Source organism: Nannospalax galili, unplaced genomic scaffold (assembly GCF_000622305.1).
Source record: "Nannospalax galili isolate Female #2095 unplaced genomic scaffold, S.galili_v1.0 scaffold540, whole genome shotgun sequence".
Lineage (NCBI taxonomy): Eukaryota > Metazoa > Chordata > Mammalia > Rodentia > Spalacidae > Nannospalax > Nannospalax galili.
Window position 1 is genome coordinate 2,930,747 of NW_008348613.1, and position 19,729 is coordinate 2,950,475.

Genomic DNA, 19,729 nt, shown 5'->3' on the forward strand with positions numbered 1-19,729 from the left:
ACTCTGATGAAGCCTTAGACAGAAATGAGGGCTGTCTTTTTGGAAACTGAAGGCAAGGCCATCCTTTCACAGAGTGGCAAAGAACTTGGCTGAACTGTGTCTATGCTCTCAGCCTTTATGGAAAGTAGAATGCAAGAAACTGTGACCACAATTTGGTGGGAGAACTTTCTAAGCAAAGCGTTCAAGGTAGCCCATGGGTTCTCTTAGCTTCCTAAAGGAAAATGTGAGGAGAGAGAATTACAAACAGAACTGGTCAACAAAATGAAAGCAGGACTTAACTACTTGGAAAAACTTCAATTTGACTCGATCATAAAAATAAAAAAGGCATATTTGGAGAGAATACCAAGGTTATGGGCAAGCGATTATTTCATAAGGAAGTTAATGTGTAAGAAGGAAGCCAGGTGCCATTTGTTCCAGTCTGTTTTACATTGCTTCAGCAGAATATCACAGGCAGGGTAATGTATAAGCAATGGAAGTTTATTGATCCAACAGTTCTGGAGACTGGGAAGTCCAAAATCAAGAGCTCACGTATTGCCATGTGTGGTGGCACACTTGGGAGGCAGACGTAGGTGAATCTCTGTGAGATTGAGGCCAGCCTGATCGACATAGTAAGTTCCAGACCAGCTTGGAGACCTTGTTCCCCATAAAAACAAAACAAAGAGTTCACATCTTATAAGAGCCTTCTTGCTGTGCCATAATATGACACAAGGTACCACATGGCAAGGAAGCATACGACAGGGGTTGCAAGAGTATGAAACTTGCTTTTGTAAGAAAATCACCCCTATAAAAACACCAATCCACTTACAAGAGTAGAACTGTTATTATCTGAACATCTTCTGTAAGGCCCATCTCTAATACTTCTGTATCAGAGTTTAAACTTTCAACAAATAAACTTCAGGGGCACAAACCATAGCATTATTCACCAAGAGACTAGAAGAATGGCCTCTAATGTATTTTGGAGATTATTGGTCCCACTCTTCCTGTCATAGGCCCCCCTTGGGAGTGTCAAGGCTTAGGACACTGAACTATATCAAATGAGAGCCCTCCCCCCACGCCCACAGGACTTCAGTGTTTACGGCTCTATACTTTTTTGAGTCTCTAATCTATGAATTCTGGTGCAATGCTCTTCACCTGCCCCATGCACGGTTCAAGTGGGCCTAGGTATGGCTGGAATGGCCACTTTGGAAGATATAGGTCTTACTCCTTGGTGGCATCCATGCAGTGCTACTTCTGCAGACATATAGGGTACATGATATGTGAAGACATAGCAGCCTCCACCTAGATAGATTTCCAAGAAGGCTTCAGGGAGTCATAGGGCTTATACATAGAACTACCACCCAGTAAGTCATTGTGGTACGTCATTGTAGGCCAAGCTTAGTAGAACCATGGGGGCCATGCCTGCCCATGAGATTCCAGAACTGGGGATGAAGTAGCTTGCAATGACAGTCAGGGATAGTCACAGGCACACAACTCTAACTTACGAGAGATACTTTCTGAGTTATGCTTAGCAAAGTCATGGGGCTAGATACTCAAGACCTGCCCTGGCATGTCTAAAAGATGAAGCACAGAGCAAGTTTCTCAAGCCTCAAGAGTTACTGTGAACAAGAAGGGTACAGATAGGGGAGAGGATCTATTATCAAATTAAATTGTATGAAAATCACAAAAATTCAATTAAAAAATAAAGTGTTGATGCTTTCTTGTTGGATTTTGGATTTATCTGGGACCTATATTCTTTTCTTGCCTTTTTATCTTTTAAAATAGGAATGTGTATCACATTCCTGTCCTACCACTGTATTTTGAAACATATAATGGGCTTGATTTCAGGTTTACAGTTAAAGAGAGTCATGCTCAGGATAAGTCTGTTCTTGAGTTTCACTCATTTCTATTTAGAGGAGATTCTGGGCTTTGGACTTTTGAGTTGATGTTAGAATGAGTTAAGGCTTTTGGTACAATAGGGATGTACTCAGTATCTGGCCTGTGAGACGGACATGAGTTTTAGGATCAGTGGTAGAATGCTTTATTCTGACAGACCTTCAAAACTCATGAGTTCAAAAAGTACCTGACATATAGTAGGTACCCAGTACATAGATATTGAATGAAAGGAGAATACACAGATAATACATAGTCAAGAAACAATAGCTCCCAAGAGGCAGTGGTATAGGAAAAGCACTGGGCTTAGCCACATAGCTCCAGACAAAGTCAAGTATGAGAATGGGTTCTAGCCTATCACTGGTCTCCAGTAGGCCCAGCTCATTTCTCTCAGTCTACTCTAATCTTTCAATCTTTTTGTTGCTGTTTTTAATTTGTTTTTATTGAATTTTTGTGTATTTCATACAGAACATCTCAAACAATCTTAATCATTTTTATACCCCTGTCCCCATTGGCACCTTCTCATAACCTCCCCACTGGAGCCCATATACTCTGTCATCCCTATTATGGCCCACTGTGTCAAGTCAGTGTCCCTAGATATACCCCAGTGCAAGTCCATATACTGAGATCTAGTCAGCCTATCTAAAGTTCCTTCTTTAAGGAAGATCATCTCTTCTTCACCTAGCAGCAATCACTTGCCAATATTTCTTCAGATAAGATTGGGGTCTGCTGCTCATTTTCTCAGTTCTATGCTGGATTTTTGTCTGACTGAGTGTGCATGGGGCTTGTGCATGCTGACATCATTGCCATAGAATCACATGAGCAGGTTCCCAGGAGCTTGTAGGACTCTGTTTCCATGTGGTCATACACCTCTTCCCTGGCTCTTACAATCTTTCTGCTTCCTCTTCTGCTATGGTCCCTGAGCCTTGGGTGGGCAAAGTTTAATATAGGAGTCCTGTGCAAGGACCAGCATTATCAGACTCTTGATCTCTATGCTTTGTCCATTTGTAACCTTTTGTGTTCCTGGGCCCTCTGCTGCATGAGGGAGCTTCATTAATGAGAACTGAGAGATTCATTAGAGTCCCCTTCATTACCCCAGTCAGATTGGCTAAGATCAAGAGAACAAATGATGCTAAATGCTGGGGAGGATGTGAAGAAAGGGAAACACTCATCCACTGCTGGTAGGATTGCAAATTCATGCAGACCCTATGGAAAGCAGTGTGGAGAACTCTTAGAAAACTACAAATGAGCCTACCATTTGACCCAGTTACACCACTCCTTGCCACATACCCAAAGGACTCATTCTGTTGCAGAGACACTTGTACATCCATGTTGCTGTTCTTTTCACAATAGCCAAGAGATAGAAGCAACCTAAGTGTCCCTCAACTGACAAGTGAATAATGAAAATGTGGCACATTTACACAATGGAGTTCTACTCAGTGGTAAAAAAAAATGAAATGAAATTTGCAGGTAAGTGGATGGAACTAGAAACTGTTATACTAAATGAAGTAACACAGACTCAGAAAAGTAACTGATGTATGTTCTCCCTCATATGTGGATCCTAGAGCCAAATCCTTGTAAGTGAGCATGTAGCCAGATGTAACTGCAGGAACCAGAATAATGAAAAGGAACCAGGGAGAGAAAGGGAAAGAAAGAACCTGAGATAGAGGAACAGTAGGAGACAGGTGTTCCTAACAGAGAAATGGATAAAAATGGGGTTATTTAAATGGGAGGAGGAGAGAGGATTATACAAAGAACCTTGGGGATAAAAGGAGAGAAGGAGCTCAAGAGAGGTGGAACCATAGGAGACTGGTATTATTAAGGGAGAACGGAAAAATCGGGACATATTAAGTGTGGAAACTATGGAAGAAGGGTTAGACAATGAGAGGGAGAGAGGAGAGATAAATAATGTGTAGGTACTTTTTTAAAAAGCCATAGGGAATCATGTTAGTTCAACCATCTAATGACTAATTACACATACAGTATCTCTACATAAATCCATGTGTATAGCTAAAGGCTACATAATAAGAAACAGTGCCAAATAGGAGAAACCATCCTTTGAGTTTTTGGCCAGAGGGGTTCAAGAGACGCCCAAAATTACTCAGGCTGTTACCATTGTCCCTGACGTCCTCTCAAAACTTGAAGGTAAAACCATACTGCTGAAGACAGAACATACTTTGGACACAGAATTTGGAGCAATAGAGCTGTAACTGACCTGCGACCACTGCCTCTGAAGGCTAGCTCTCACAGCTTTGGAGAGTGCTATGAAGGTGCCAAGGGAAAACATCAAATCATGGTTCAACACCACCTTCAAGACCAAATAACATCAATGGCCAGCACAACATACAGCATTGGTGCATTAGTGGCACTTTTATCTTGGGGGTAATCAACAGGTATATAAGTAGACTAAAAGTCCACTCAGTGAGAGGAAACTCAAGTGTGGTACAATAAACATAACCAAACACACATGGCTGGAGCGGTCATAGATCTTAGAGAAAACCCCAAGACTAATGTGATTTCTTACTACGTACAAAATATTTATCCTCAAATTTACAGATTCCCAGTCACCACTCACCAAAGAAGCTCATTTTGCACCAGAGATATTACCAAGTACCACAGTTAGTCACACACAGACATTATCTATGAATTGCCCAGGGCTAAGTGACCCATCTACAATGCAACCTCTACATCTAGGCTCATGGAACATAGAACAAGTATAAAAAACAGGACAATCTTTCAATCTTATGTATTGTCTTTTGGTTCTAAATCAACCCTTCTTTGCTTAATAATGCTGAAAGATTTACAGTTACATTTCCAAGACCCCTGTGTCTGCAGGATTCTTGTTAGGGTTTGCCAATGGGAAAGCATGGAGAAAGGTCAGACACAAGGAAAAGAAAAAGGACTCACTTAGTAGTACTTGCTGAACTGCCCAGCCTCCAGCTTCCTTTATAACACCCATTTAACGTGCTTTGGCTTGCCTTCCAGAAGAACCAGAACAGGTATGCTCATTACACACCTCAGAATTCTAAGCTTAGATTGACCAAGTTCCTAAGATACAGTTCTTCCCTGCAGGCACTCTGAGATGCCTTAGACCTCTTATGCTTGTTCATTTTTCTATTAAATCCTTCTGCTAAAACACTGTAACTTCTAGATATATTGTGATTCATGGATTGATCAAAAAACTCATACCTAGAAATAATGTTTCTACCAGTTGTAAGAATGTAACATCTGGATCTGGGGTTACACATTTTAGGCTTCATGGCCCATAAGGTCGCTGATCTTTACTGTAGCAACTCAAGCCATCCCTTAGAGATTGAAAGCCATCACAGTTGTTCTGCAAATGAATGAATGGTGATATGTTTCCATAAAACTTTATTTATAAAAGTAGGTGTACAATTCTGGCTATAAGTAGAGAGCCCACCTAGACATTTCTAGGTACTGTCTAATAAAACGAAACAAAACCAAGCAAAATAAGTGCCTGCTAGTCTCAAGACTGGGTTTGGCAGACAGAGGCTGAGATCAAAACTCTGGTGGCCTTGAAGAATACCAGCCTACCAACCAGCAGAGGAAAAGTGGGTCCCATATTGGGGTCAAGATGGAACAACGATGTCACTAGTGCAGAATAATGAAGATTTAGGGACTGATGGAGCTGAGCTCAGTTGACTGCTCCAACAGTAGTTTTGGGAGCCTCCACCCACAGGAAGCCAGCACTACAGAGGGTGGCAGCCTAGTTTTATTACTTTTGGAAAGGAAATCTAGCCTTCATTCTCTCTTGCCCCCTTAATAGAACTTTCCTGGGAATAAACAAGACATAACCAACAAAAAAGTCTAAACTAATATTTACAATGTGTTTATGTCCTACTAAGTTGACTGGCAATAGGCCAGTATAATCTGAAGTAATGAGGAACAGCTGAAAGGTGGGACCTTTGTAAGTCTGTGGTTAAATGACCCAGAGGCCCAAGAAAAATGAAACTACTTTAGCACAGGGCTGATTTCTCTAGTGACAAATATTTGAAAATGATCAGCCAGTGTGTAAAAGAATATTATCATTTGGAGAAGCTGGAAAACTCTAATACTGCTTCACTGAAGAACTTTCCAGAAAGATTTATAAACACAATAAGTCTACTCTTAGTGACAGATGTTCCTAATCCAGGATACAAGGAAAGACAATCACTGGAAAAATTTGCTATAGAAATAGCCCTTTTTCCAGCATCTTCCAGGCAAAACTTTCAGGACCATGGGGGCAAATGCTGAATGTTATCATACTACAAGTCTTGGAACTATTAGGAAACAAGTTAGAATAATATTTGCACACTCTTATAGCATTCTTTCAGTGTGCTGGGCAGTTCTAGACATTGTATATTTTATTAACTCACTTCTTCTTACTCTCATCCCATATCAGAGATAAAGAGACCGAGGCACAGACAGACATGGCCAGAGTGCCATGACTGGAGTTGTACAAACCACAAGGTAGTTGGATCCAAGGTCTGTGGTTGCAACCATTCTTCTAAACCTCTCTAAACATTTGGAAAGTAATTGCACATGGTAAATGCTATGATGGCAGGTTTTGTGAATGGGTGGGAGTGAGTTGGGCTTTATGAAAGTATGAATACAATGTTTGCAACTAATAGCCAATCAGTTCAAAGTTAATTTGTTCCTAAAAATCTAAAGTCAAAGGGTACCAGTATTCTAAACAATCACAGAATCCTTCTGAACTGTGTTAAGGATCACAACTCCTGGAAAGAGGTATATTCTATCGTCCTCTTTTCCATGATAGACTCAGTAATTTTCATCATCTTTTCTCTGAATTCTTTAAAAAGTAGTCAGGTAAGCCTTAGCACAGACTTCTTTCTTCCATTTATTTTCAAGCTTCCTAGATTTTAAATTTACACAGTGTTGAATAATGCATAATCTGTGGCATACATCTTGAAAAGAGTATAAAATTATCTAACAAGAAAAATCTACAATTTCCTCTACATCAAAAGCCACACTGGGGCTCATTTTCTACCATGTCCATTATTGCTGTGCATTGTCCCTTCTGTTCTGCTTAACCCTTTCCTTAGTACCCTGAGGGATGGAGAGTCTTCCTAATAGCTTCCCTACCCTATGCCTGAATCCTTGGCTCCCTGACCCCCAAGTGACTATATAGCCCACTCATCTTTTTCCTTTCAAGCATTTCAGTTTTCTGCATTGTTTACTCTGCCTCCTCCTCAGCATGCATAGGGAGGACCTGTTTTAAGGAAATGCTTGCTGACCTTGCTGCCTCCTTTAGCCATCTCCCCATTTTCTTGTGCTATTGATAAACCTCACAAATAATCTATATCTGTAGTCTTCTTTCTCTCATAATACCCCACATGCCTCTTGATCAATTCCTTCCTGCCTCAGTCCAGACTTGCCTCCTTTTCTTTAGCTTCTTTCTGCTTATTTTCTATGCCAGACGTTTGGTCAATTGAGCAAGGAATTTTATATCATTAGTTAAATACACAATTTGAAGTATTTTCTTCACCAGACTCTAAGCCAAGAGAGTTAATATACTATTATCAGATCAACTATAACTGTAAAAATAGTAGATATACATGATCTAGCATAGGGTGGTATGACCCTGTATTTATGAACATAAGTATTCTAATTAGAGTTACTGCAATAGTTAAATACTTAAAAACATTCATCAAGAATATTTTCCTTGTGCTGGGAGTGCAACTCAGTTGGTAGAGTACTTGCCTAACATGTATGAGGCCCTGGGTTTGATTATGAGCACTACATAAACAGTGCATGGTGGCATAAGCCTCTAATCCCAGAACCTAAAAGCTGGAGGCAGGAGGATCAGAAGTTCAAAGTCATCCTCAGCTATATTATGAGTTGAAGCCAGCCTGTGATATATGAATCTCTATCTAAAAAGAAAGAAAAAGAAGCACAGTATCTCATCGGGTAAAGAGGTAAAGGCAGGTGTTTGCCAAACCTGCTGATAATCTGAGTTGAATCTCTGGGAATCACAAATGGAAGTAGAGAACTGAATCGCAAAACTGTCTTCTGACTTCCATACATGGGCTGTGGCATGAGTGTATACACACACACACACACACACACACACACACACACACACACACAAACACACAAATAAATAAATAAATGCATACATACATACATAAAGGAAACACACACACACACACACACACACACACACACACACAAACACACAAATAAATAAATAATAATTAATAAATGTAAAAGAAGAATATTTTCTTGCATGAGCTCTTCTTTAATTCACCGAACACTTACTACATGACATGCTATTCAATGTTCTAGGCAGTAAAGACAGAATGGTGAAGAAAACATGAAAAATGTTGGTTCTTGTGAAGCTTGCATTCTAATAGAGGGGGAAACACATAAGCAAATAAGCCAGTAATGGCACATGTGAGGGGTAATCTGTACCATGGAGATAATGAAACAGGGAGGGAAGGGTACTGCTCTTTTAAGGATGTTACTGTTTTCAGTACGATGGTCTGAAAGGCCCCAAAGATAAAGAAATATTTGAGACAAGAGCTGAAGCAGGTGAACAAGTGACTATTGCACAGATTCAGGGAACGATCTTAGGAGAAAGAAGACAAAAGTAGGATGAGCCACAAAGAGACAGAGTAGGGAATTCAGACGAGGGAACTCATCATTTGTCAGTCACTGCAAGAGCTCTGGTTTTTACTTTGGAGAGTTGGGGAGCCAGGGGATGGTTCAGAATAGAGAAGGGCCTGGTTTGCATATTTGAAAGCAAATAAGCAAAAATCTGATCACTGCATTCATGTTCTATTGCTGTATTACAAATGTTCACAAATGTAGTGGCTTAATGCTCTCCACCCAGAGTATTAGCTCAGAGCTCTCTAGGTCATAAGTCCAGCCCAACAAAACTGGATTTTCTCCTCAGAGTTTAGTGAGGGTGAAATCATGGCTTTACTGGACTGAGTTCTACTTTGGAGGCTCTGGGGAAAAGCTGCTCCCAAGCTCATTTAGGCTGTTGGCAAATTTGGTTCATTGGGATTGTGAGACTGAATTCTCATTACTTACTGACACTGAGCCCAAGATGCTTTCAGCTCTTAGAGACTGCACACATTCCTAGCCGCATACATAACTTCTTTATTGCCCAAGTCAGCAACAGCTGACAGAAATCCTTCCTGTACCTGGTATCTATGACTTCCTGTTCTGTGACCAGCTAGATGGTGGTAACATGAAACAGGAGTTTTGCAATAAAGGAACAGAGAAAGGGAAGTTTTCTTTTGAGAATGTGCAAGAATAGAACATGTTAAGGATTAAACAGAGGTGGACAAAATGATGGTCCTACAGGCAAAGGAATAATGGGAGTGTCTTTGAACAAAAGGGGATGGGATGCAGAGCACAAATGGAGGGCCTGATCTTCAATAGGAATTGGAGAGTTCATCCATCATCTTGAGAGAGTACATAGATGGGTTGGCAAGAACTGAAATTCTCTTTGAATGGTTTTGGTTTTAAAAGAGCAGGCAAGGACCATTTCTGAGAATAATCTGAGAATGAGCATGGGGGCATGGTACAGGCTTGAGGGATGTGTGGTAAAAAGAACCCTCCACCAGAACAGTATGCAAGTCAGGGGATTTCTAGAAATGTTTTCCCTACTGGCACAAGAGACCATAATTGAGTTATCAGGCAGGATGAAGGGGCAGCTCAATCTTGGTTTTAGATCTTCTTTTCAGTAGAGTCAAACTATTTCTATTTAGATGAAATCACTGTTATGCTGATTAATTTCCTTCCTCTAAAAACTTGACAAGTATTTGAGTCATCAGTTAGATTCTTTTGCCTATGTAAAATTGTGATAGCTTCTAGATATTTGAGGTTCTTTGATTTTCATTTGTTTGTTTTGATGATCATTAATTATTTCAAGTTTTATTTTCTCAAGCTAATTTTTACCACCTTTAAAAATACATGTTCATTTTGTATTGACTGCTTCTTTAAACGTTTCTCACTATAAATTGGACAAAATGTGATAGTTTCTATATATTCCGATGAGGAAATTGATCGATACTAATTCCCTTATCTTTGTGACCTCCTCTATTGCCTTAATATTGCAAATTCTTCTCTGACCATAATTTTTGTGAATGTAAAGAAAAGGCAAATGCTGGAATCAAAAATGTCTTTGGAATAAAAAAAGAAGCTTCAAAACACATAGTTTTGCAATAAAGTCAGGTAGTAAAGAAAGTGAGAAGATGGGGCTGGAGAGATGGGAGAAGAAAAGCTGAGAGTTACATATGTGATGATCTGGAGGCCAGAGCTAGCTTGATGCTCATCCTCCTTGCTGGAAAATTAACCTACCTAATGCAATGAATAGGAAGCGAAAGAAAAATGTATGACAGTCTGCTTAGCCAACCTCCCTTTCTGTCTTTCAGAATTCTGTATTCAATTTAAATGCCAACATTCATCCCAAGCCTAAGGAAGGAAGTTTTTCTTTAGCCCTAGATAGGCAGTCTTTATTAGTCTAGTCCAATCCTGATGATGCTTCCCTTGCTGATAGTTACTTTAGAAATGGAGAAGGGAAATAATTTAGCTAATAAAATTTGAAGTAAAGTCTATCTCACAAGTCAGGGGATTTCTAGAAATGGTTTCCCCACTGTGCAATAGACAGTAAATGAGGAACAGCATGTTCTTCCCTGGAAAAGCTGTGTGTACAGGTGATGTGCTGAGCTGAAATAGCCATGTTTTCAACAGGACAGAAAGTTTGAGAGGTTATATCAAAGACAAGCCTGAGAACAATTTCCAGCAGCCCTAGAGAGCTGAGAGGCAGAAAGGCCTTAGGCCTTGAGGATACTGTTGGGCATGGTACTAACAAACTAAAAACTATCTTACTTCTATACTTTTACTTATGTAAGATACTGACAATAATGTAACCACAAAGCTACAGTTTAAACAACTCTGGTCAAGTATGCTTTTTACTTGTAGCAAAAATTATCCTTTTTTGACATAATCTTCATATAGAGCACTGGGGCAGTATGTTGCTGGGAAGTCAACACATAGGTGTGACCTGAATATCCGAGAGCCAGCTTGGGTACTGGGGGAGGAAAGGATTATATTCAAGCCCAGCAATCATCAGTCCTTCATGCTTGGTTAGGTTCCACACAGACCTCTCTGGACAGCACTTGTCATTTGCCTGTAGGTGCCTTCAAAGCACTTGATCATTTACTAGAAAGGAACTTAGGCCTTTTGATTATAGTTAATGTTTATGTTTCCTTTAATACTGTGAATCATCTGAGGAGAGAGGCCATAGCTATCATCTTTACATTCCTATGGACAAAGTGCTCAAGATTTCGAAGATGTTCCTTAGATACTTGGGAGAATTACAAACTGGGGTGGGAGAATGTGATCTAGAAGGCCCTGAGCCTGGCCTGGGGCAGGGAGATTAGCTCTTGCTGGTAGGAAACAGCCCTAGAGTCAAAAGAAATTTATTTTTCCTTTGGTTCTGTAGCTGGCGGTTCTAGGAGTCTTCCTTAATCGCTCTCCTCTCATTCTTCAAATTCCTGTACCCTGCCTCACCTCTGAAATATAGTTTCATTAAAAGAAACAAACAGATACATTTCTGTCTCCAAGCTGTTACTATCTCTCACCTGCACAAACCAGCCCCTATCCCCAACCACTACAGAGAAGAAAGTCAAAGATATACTTTCAGTTCAACTAAGATCAAGCCACACTTTTATTTAAAACCTTCAGAGGCTTGAAATCGTACTCTAAAAGAGAAACTCCCTTCTGCACTCATCAGCTCTCAATCCCATGTTGTCATAGTATTTATCTGAATTTATCTCTACACTTGCCTGTGATCTGCCTCTCTGATGGAGGTGATTGCTTACGTAAACTTCTCAAGACTATATTCCCCACACCCACAACAATCCCTGACATTAAGTGTTGCTGAGTTGACAAACACTGCCTTTGGTTGCTCTAGGACCTTAGCCCTTAGTCTACTGAAATAATTACACTGCATGGTATAAAAGAATAATTAAGTATAAAAAAAGTAGTAGTCACCTATGATACTCACAGACCTGATCTTCAGTAGGATGGGTACCTATAGGAGCCAGCTCACTCAGATTTAGGGAACTCAGAGTTAAGTCAAGGAAGGTATGGACGATGGCCACCCTTGGTACCCTCTTCCTGCTCCTCCATTTTCTTCAGTTATACCTCTGGAGCCACCATGGCCCCCACAATGCCAGGAACAATGGCTCTTCTTTCAATTACTTTGGGGGGCTTTGACAGCAAGTTATATAACCTACAGTCATGGGTATATTTATTTACACAGGGAACCAAATACTGAAGAAATGGTTTGTCAGTGTATGTGCCCAAAGAAAAAGAAGGATATATATTTAAGCTTTAAAGAAACTTCCTATGGAATACTTTTGAAGTACAATATAAAAATGAAAATACAATGCTTGGAAACGAATAAAACAGCTAGCTCAGAAGTGCTAATTTTGTGATTTCAGGTTATTCTCAAATGGAGAGCATATCTTCTCTGGGAGGTCATTATGGAGTTGTAAAAACTAAAGGTGAAAATATTTACAACAATGAAAGGGTCAGCATTCAGCCATAAAGCAATGATTAAATATTAACCTTGAAAAACAGCCATCAAAGCACTTCTTCAGTCAGTTATTTATGAGAACCAGCAGGTTCAGGGAAGGCTAGAAGTCAAAAGATTTGGATTCCCAAGATCTAGTATTTATTTGCAGGCCTTTAAGCTTTCCATGCCCCAATTTCTTCAAGTGTAACAAGCCAAGATATGAATGTAGCTCTGAAATGAACTGTCCTATGAAGATTAAATGGAACAATATAACTTATATCAGAAACAAAGCAAGTGTAATGTAATGTGCAATAGCAAATCGAAAAGAACTATTGGTATTGATACTACCTTATGAGGCAGGATAGCAAAAAAGGAGAGTTAAGGGGACCTGGGAAGGGAAATGAGCCTCTCTCTCTGGAGTCTGCTTGAAGCCTCTTACCAGCTGACAGTCAAGAATACAATAACCAAAAGTTACTGAAAGGGTTTCCTAGATAGAGACAGTATTCATTTTATATAGAGCTATTTTCAAATAAGAAATTTAAAATAGCAATGAACCATGATTACGGCCTGAGCATATGTGCCCTTTGAGAATGATCTTAACTCTTGTCCTAGATAAGAACCTACAATTTGTTAAAAACATTTTAATTTCCTGTGCAAATCCTATGACCAACTTTGGGTTTTACCTTATCAGCTATAATCCTATTCGATGCACCCAGTAACCACCTTATGATTGCATTCAAGTTTCTTAGCAACCATTTGATGTATAATTTCAGAAGCAATCAAAATCTTGAATATGACTACTGTAAAGACACTGAAGCACAACTCTCTCACTCTCTCTCACTCTCTCTCTCTCTCCACCTTTACTTGGGTGTATCTTATTCTTATCCTCAGTGCCTCACTTTCTATTTAAGTATATGCTAAAAATCTCTTCTTAATAAACTCAAACTCTTCTTCATACTGGCACATCCTGAAAATTCTTTTCTATAATAAAGAATCCCAGCTTTACCTGAGTGGAGGTCTCCTGAAAGAATTCCTCAGGCTATTGCAGGTGGCATCGTGGAGCTGGCTCAGGTCCGCTGACACAGAATAAAATCATTCAAAAGCATAGATGATGGGCTGGAGGCATCTCAGTGGTTAGAGCATGTGCCCAGCATTCATGAGGCCCTTAGTTCAAGCCCCCGGATTGTCCAACACCACATTCACACACATACAAAAAAGCCTGGGGTGTTAATTCTGGGCTGAAAATTGTTGCCTACATATAGTTTTAGGTAAGACTAGAGGCTTCTGTAACAGATTCTTTCCTTACAACACAGAATGTAAGGATTAACAGCCATGAAGTTAAATCATAGCTATGTAAATGATAAACTGTAACAATTATGCTAATAAGACCCAATTGATTTTATACTTGATCACAAGTTTTAAAAAATGATGTGGAGCTTAACAGTATCAAGTATCATCTAGAGGCACCTGGTTTATGTGTGAGTCCCAACTCTGCTGAATCCAGAGAAAGTTCTTTAACTTCTTTGGCATTCATTCTCCAAGTTGGTTGGTTCAATAACTTTCACCTTCTGGCATGTACACCCTTGTACAGTCCCTTCAAGTAGTATCAAGAGCTGGTTTGTTCAATACCAAGCAGCAAAACTGATGCTGTGGCAGCCACTTTCAGGATAGTTGTGAAAGGCACCCAGCCTTACTTAGCTTTACTCCTGATTCCATAACTCCAAGAGAATACCTCGCCTGCCTTGCCACCTTAAGAGGCTCACATGGGGGAAACTGAGGCCTCTAGTTAACCACCAAGTAAGTGACCTTGGACAAGGTCCTCCATCTTTAGTCAAACTTTCAGGCAACTTGATAGCAATTCAGGAGAGACCCTAAACCAAGGTCAGCACACTCAGATTCCTCATCCACAGAGAGGAGATGATAATGCATGCGGCCTTGAAGTTCTGAAAAATTTGTTCTGTGCTGATGAACTAACCCTTCTTTCAAATGGAAATGATAATAGTACCTTCTTTAATAATTTTTTTAAGGATTAAATGAGAAATGCATGGAAAACCTTTGGCCCCATATATGATACAGAGGGAGTACCTGGTACACACCATCTCCCCCACAAAGCAAGTTGCTCTTTTATTTATAGCCATCTTCTCCCAGGGCCTCAGTATTTTCTTAAGTCTTAAAATTAAAAGTACACTGATCCAGGCCCAGTCAGTCCCTCTATGTTGTCATTTTTTGACCATTAACCAGGCAAACAATCTTTTCTTTCTCTGTCTCTGATCCCTTTTGAGAGGAAAGGCAAAGATTTCTAAGGTAGAGAAATTTAAGGCACATGCAGCAGTTAGGGAACCAAAAGCCAAAATTGCTGGCCTGAAAAAGACCAATCACTGACGACAGGAACACTCACAAAGGTTGACAATAATCAACTGAGCTAGCTGAGTCAACTGGAGCTTTGACAGAGCATGCCATTTAGAAATTGTCCCCTGACATATACAAAGCTTTCATTCAGACTTATTTATGTGCTTTTCAACTGGGAATCGATCCTGGACTTTCTCAGGCAAACTTTAGAGATGTTATCTTTTCTCTCTGGTTATTCTTCTCTCCTCACATTTGGATTTTCTTCTATTTCTGACAGGTGGGTGAGCAGTCAAATTTCCTATGAACTGAAAGAAGGTATTGAAGAAATTTACCATGAAACACAGAACAAAAGAAGAGAGAAATTTTCCCACAAGAAAACTCAATAATAAAACTACTTAACAACCAAATATGTCAGCTCTTCATGATACAGGGAGAAATAATCATAAATTCTAAATGAGAAGCTATGAGGGTTCTTGTAATTGTCACAAGTATTGTAGGTTGACACAGTTTACTGCTGGTTTTCTGGGAAACTGAAATGCAGTATCTTTCTACAATAAAATAAGTGAAAATTTAAAACAAAAATACAATCCCTTATACCAAAAGGGGGGATGGGCTTTTAATTTCTCCTGGAGAAAGGCAATTGTTATTTATTCTTAGAGAGAGGGAGAGCAAACCAGTGTATCTAGTGCATCTAGTTCTGTTGAAATCAGCACTTCTTACCTAAGCACTTGACCCTCTCTTAAACTAACCTCTTAGGGGAAGAACTTGGGTTTGTTCTTATCTTCCTCCTTCTTTTTATCTGTTTAATTCTTTGTTTTGCACTTCAAGGCTTTATTTCCTTTCCCTTTATATTTTCTTCCCTCCCCACTGTTTCCTTGCCTACAGCACTGGTATGATATTAAACCTTGGGGGAGGGGAGCTGGAAGGCATCTCATCAGAGAGGACTCTGGGTTGTTGTAAGAATCCCTTACTGTGGCACAGCCCAGGAAAGGTATTGCTGACCTAGTGGAAATACTACTCCCCTGGACTGTCATCTCTGCCCCTTCTAATACAGAAGAGTTGAAGCAAGATGACTTTCATTTTCTATCTAAACACAAAGAACACTCAGAAGTATAAGAAAGAGCAGTGTAAATGTAAATAAGTCACCAGCAAACAGGATGCCCTCCCCCACATTGCCTCATGGTTAACCAGTCACTAAAGCCTGGTCATTCAGGGGGCTGGAGAGATGGCTCAGTGGTTAAGAGCACTGTTTGCTCTTGCAGAGAGCCCAGGTTTGATTCCCAGCACCCACATGGCAGCTAACACCTGTCTGTAACTTCATCTGTCCTCTTTTGATCTCTGAGGGCATTGCATAACATGGGTGCACTTACATACATGCAGACAAAACACTCATAAACAATAAAATAGTAATAATAATAATAATAAATAATAATAATAATAATAAAGGTCTAGTCATTCACATCTCCAAGACGCTCCAGAGCCTCCAAATTGTGAATCGCGTTGTGTTTTGGGTCACTTTCCAGGCTTTCCGGTTCAGTTGGCCCTCCTTCCACTGTCAAGCCCAAAGGCTCAGGCACAATTGAAATTCTAGAGCTTTACATCACCTACAGGTTAAAATCCACCTCCTGCTCCTTCTGCCCACCTTCTTCTCTGGCTCTGGGTCCTTTAGAATTCCAGAATATAAAATGTGATCTTTGTCTCTGTTGCTCCACAAGTCATTCATGTTTTCTAGCTCGCCAAGCTTCCCAGATGTCCTAAAAGAGCTTCTTCTAGTCTTCAGCTCATCCTTTCTAGTTTAAACTCTAAGAGTAAGTAAATGGACTCATGTGAATCTCTCAAGAAGTCCTCAGCAGAAGAACATTCTGGAAACTTTGTTTGGAGCAGTGAGTGCTGTCCAGGAGAAAGGACAAGACAGGCCCTCCCCAGTCTGCAAATTCCATCCAGAAAAAAAAAAAAAATCCTTATTGTTAAGGATAATTTGAGCAAGACCTGTGGAAGGCAGGTCCATGATGACAGCCTCTAGATCACTCACTGTCCTATCCAAGGGCCATAATCCCTCTATCTTCTCTTAAGGAAATTCTGATTAGAGTTTTAGCCATCCATTCTTCTAGGGATGCGGTAATACTTCTGTGGTACTGCGGAGGCAAACAAGCTATCCAGATTACTGTGAGGTTTGATTATAGAAATGCCTCATCCTTTCCCCACAAAACTTTTTGTTTATTTTTTTAAGGTTTATTTATTTTTATTTGTACAAGTGTTTGGCTTGCCTGTATGTATACTGGTATGTGTGCCATGCCCACAAAGGTTAGAAAAGGGCAACAGAGCTGCCATGCAGGTGCTGGGAATTGAACCTGGGTCCTCTGAAGAAACAGCAAGGGCTCTTAACTCCTGAGCTACCTCTCCATCCCCCACAAGGCTTTTTGCATGTTGTTTGGTTGTTTGTTTACTTATTTATAGGATCTCAGGTATCCCAGACTGGCCTTGAATTCCCTACATATCTGAGAATGACCTTGATTTTCTAATCTTTCTGCCTTCATCTCATTAATGCTGAGACTAGAAGTGTGTACCATCACACCCAGTTTTATGCTGTGCTGGATTAAACCGAGGGCTTCCTCCAGACTAGGTAAGCACTCTACTGAGCTTCAACCTCAACTCCTGTATGTTGTTTAAATATACAAAAGTGTAAGTTTATGAAAGTAGTTACAATTTAACAATTTATAAGTCAAATATAAGTGGACTGAAATCTGTCATTTAGTAGTTTAAAATAGTAACCACTGGTTTCTTAACTAAATATCATCAGTAGTAGGTTCCATTACTAACCTTCAGTGCCCTTGCTCCATCATGAAATTGCTCTATGTACTAATTCTCAGCTGTTACCTTGAAGTCTGAATGAGACCCCCCCTAACCACATTTCCTGGTTGTTTATGCCACTCAGAATGGTTCAGATGGAGACTGGTTTAGAATGTGCAACAGTGTAGTGTGTAATTTGTAGGGGTCCACAGGGAAGGAGAGGCCAGAGGAGACACCAATTAGTTGTTCTCACACGCTTGTATCTAACAGTGGTAGTCTGTTACCTATTTTATGCTAAAGGCTGGGACTTAACCGGAACATTCCATCCAGCTGAAAAAGCATGCTGATGACTTTAAATGAAATAACCCAATAAAACATGACTGATCCAGGTTACTGACTATCAGGCACAATGATATTATGATTTAGCTCTACAACATTTCTAAATTGGTCAAATAGTTCTCTGCATCTGGATCTTCCAAGTAATGAATTCTCATCAGGCCTGAAAGAAAAGTCTGGATTTCCTGCGCAACTTTTCTCAAAATTGTATCACAGGGCTTTCTTTCTCATTTCCCTCCTATTAAGTAAAAAACATTCTTACTGCTAGGTTTGGTATTTTTTAACAATGCCTTATTTCTTGGGACGCTCTACAATCATATCCTTTCAAAAAAAATTTAAAGTTATGATTTTTTGCAATTAAATTGATTTACAAAATACCCGCTTCCATACAGTTTCAAGAAGTGTGCATTTGTTATAGATATCAAAATGAGGCAGCTAGCTGCAAGGTTTGGAGCCAAACCGCCGGAAGCCCCCTGAAACCTCTTTTCGTAGCGGCCTGGGAAGCATTCCGGCCTACAATCTAGCTCACAGGTCCAGGTCCCCAGGAAACTCAGTCCACTTTGCGTGACAGTATGGCACCTGACCCCATCTCCAATTACCCTATCCTTTTAAAATGTTGTAAGCGTTCTACCTTTGTTCAGCAGAACCACGGGCACGGTGATGATGGTGACGAGCGCAGCAGCACCCAGCAGTCCCAGGAGAACCTTCCACGGCGTCTGCAAGCGGGTCAGATCACATCCAATTAGAGGGACGCCTTGGTCCCTAATCTGGGAAGAGGGTCGGGCCCCGGGCTGCTCCAGAGGCAGTGGGGTTTGCTGGTGCGCGAGTGGACTGGAAGGGTTTGGAGCTTGTTTAGGCGAGCGTCCTTCAATTTGTGGCCCCAGCACGTCTCTGTTGGCTTCTGTCCCGCCGGACCGTCTGAAGCCCAGTGAGGGTGCAGCGTGCGTTCCTCAGGTGGTTCTAGGGGACCTCCAGGGCTCTGTGCCTGGGTCCAGGCAAGACACTACGGAAGTCTGAGCGCGAAGCGAGAGCTACGTTCCTTCACCTGTTGCAGTGGCCTCCGCTTAATGGCCGTCCCTAGTCCCTTCTAGGAAATTTGGGGCATTTAGGGGAGAGTTTGGCGAAGCGGCACCCTCAGCTGGAGCCCCGGGGATGGGGAGGTGGGAGACCGGGCACACTCACCTTCATGATCGCTTTCTCCTCGGAACTGATTTCTGAGACTGGAGCGCAGAAGTCCCCGCGCAGAGACGGACGTCCTGCTCTGCTGCTCTGCGCGCAGAGTCACCCTGCGCTCGCCGCCAAGTTTCGGCCAGAGTTAAACATTAGTGAGAGCCCAGCCCGCTCGGTTTAAAGCGCCTCTGCAGGTGGTGAGCTCGCGGGGCAGAGGCCTGACTGCTGGGAGCGGGCGGTCCGCGGCCAGGACCAGCCCTGTAGTGCGGTAGGATGCGCCTGGGCGCGGGGAGAGCGCCTGCCAGACCCCGGGCTGGCCACGCGGGAGCCTGTGGTACCCTCTAGTTGAAAGAGACATTGTACATTGGCGTCTAGCTGCTGCTGCCTTGCGTGGACAGGCGAGGGAGCCGAGGTCCAAAAGGGCATGGAGCTTGGCAGATTCACAGCTCAAGGCTGATAACTGAAGCTAAACAAGGTCTTTTGTCATGTTGGGGGAGAAGGAGTTGGGTGTCTAAGGCTATCTGACTGGCAAAGGGAAAGAAAGGGTGATTGTTCACTTTTGAATGGCACTTACATGCTGAGTATCTGTATTTACCCTCTCAGGGAATTTCCACTTATTTTGCAGGCGAATCGTCTCATCAAGATACCAAAAATAACACC

At 41.2% G+C, this 19,729-nt stretch overlaps 1 protein-coding gene across 2 annotated transcripts in view; it reads right to left on the reverse strand.

Annotated features, from left to right (window-relative positions):
- Dpp4 (dipeptidyl peptidase 4) overlaps positions 1-19,323 on the reverse strand; it is an 84,670-nt gene extending 65,347 nt beyond the window's left edge. The window contains exons 1-2 of one of the 2 annotated variants that reach the window (XM_029569697.1): positions 19,082-19,323; positions 18,531-18,615 (exon numbers count right to left, since the gene is read on the reverse strand). In XM_029569697.1, coding sequence (XP_029425557.1) covers positions 18,531-18,615; positions 19,082-19,087 — 91 coding nt within the window. In that variant the 5' untranslated portion in view covers positions 19,088-19,323. The remainder of the gene's footprint in view (positions 1-18,530; positions 18,616-19,081) is intronic. The other variant, XM_008845754.3, reaches the window with a different exon arrangement.
- Positions 19,324-19,729: the final 406 nt, after the last annotated feature.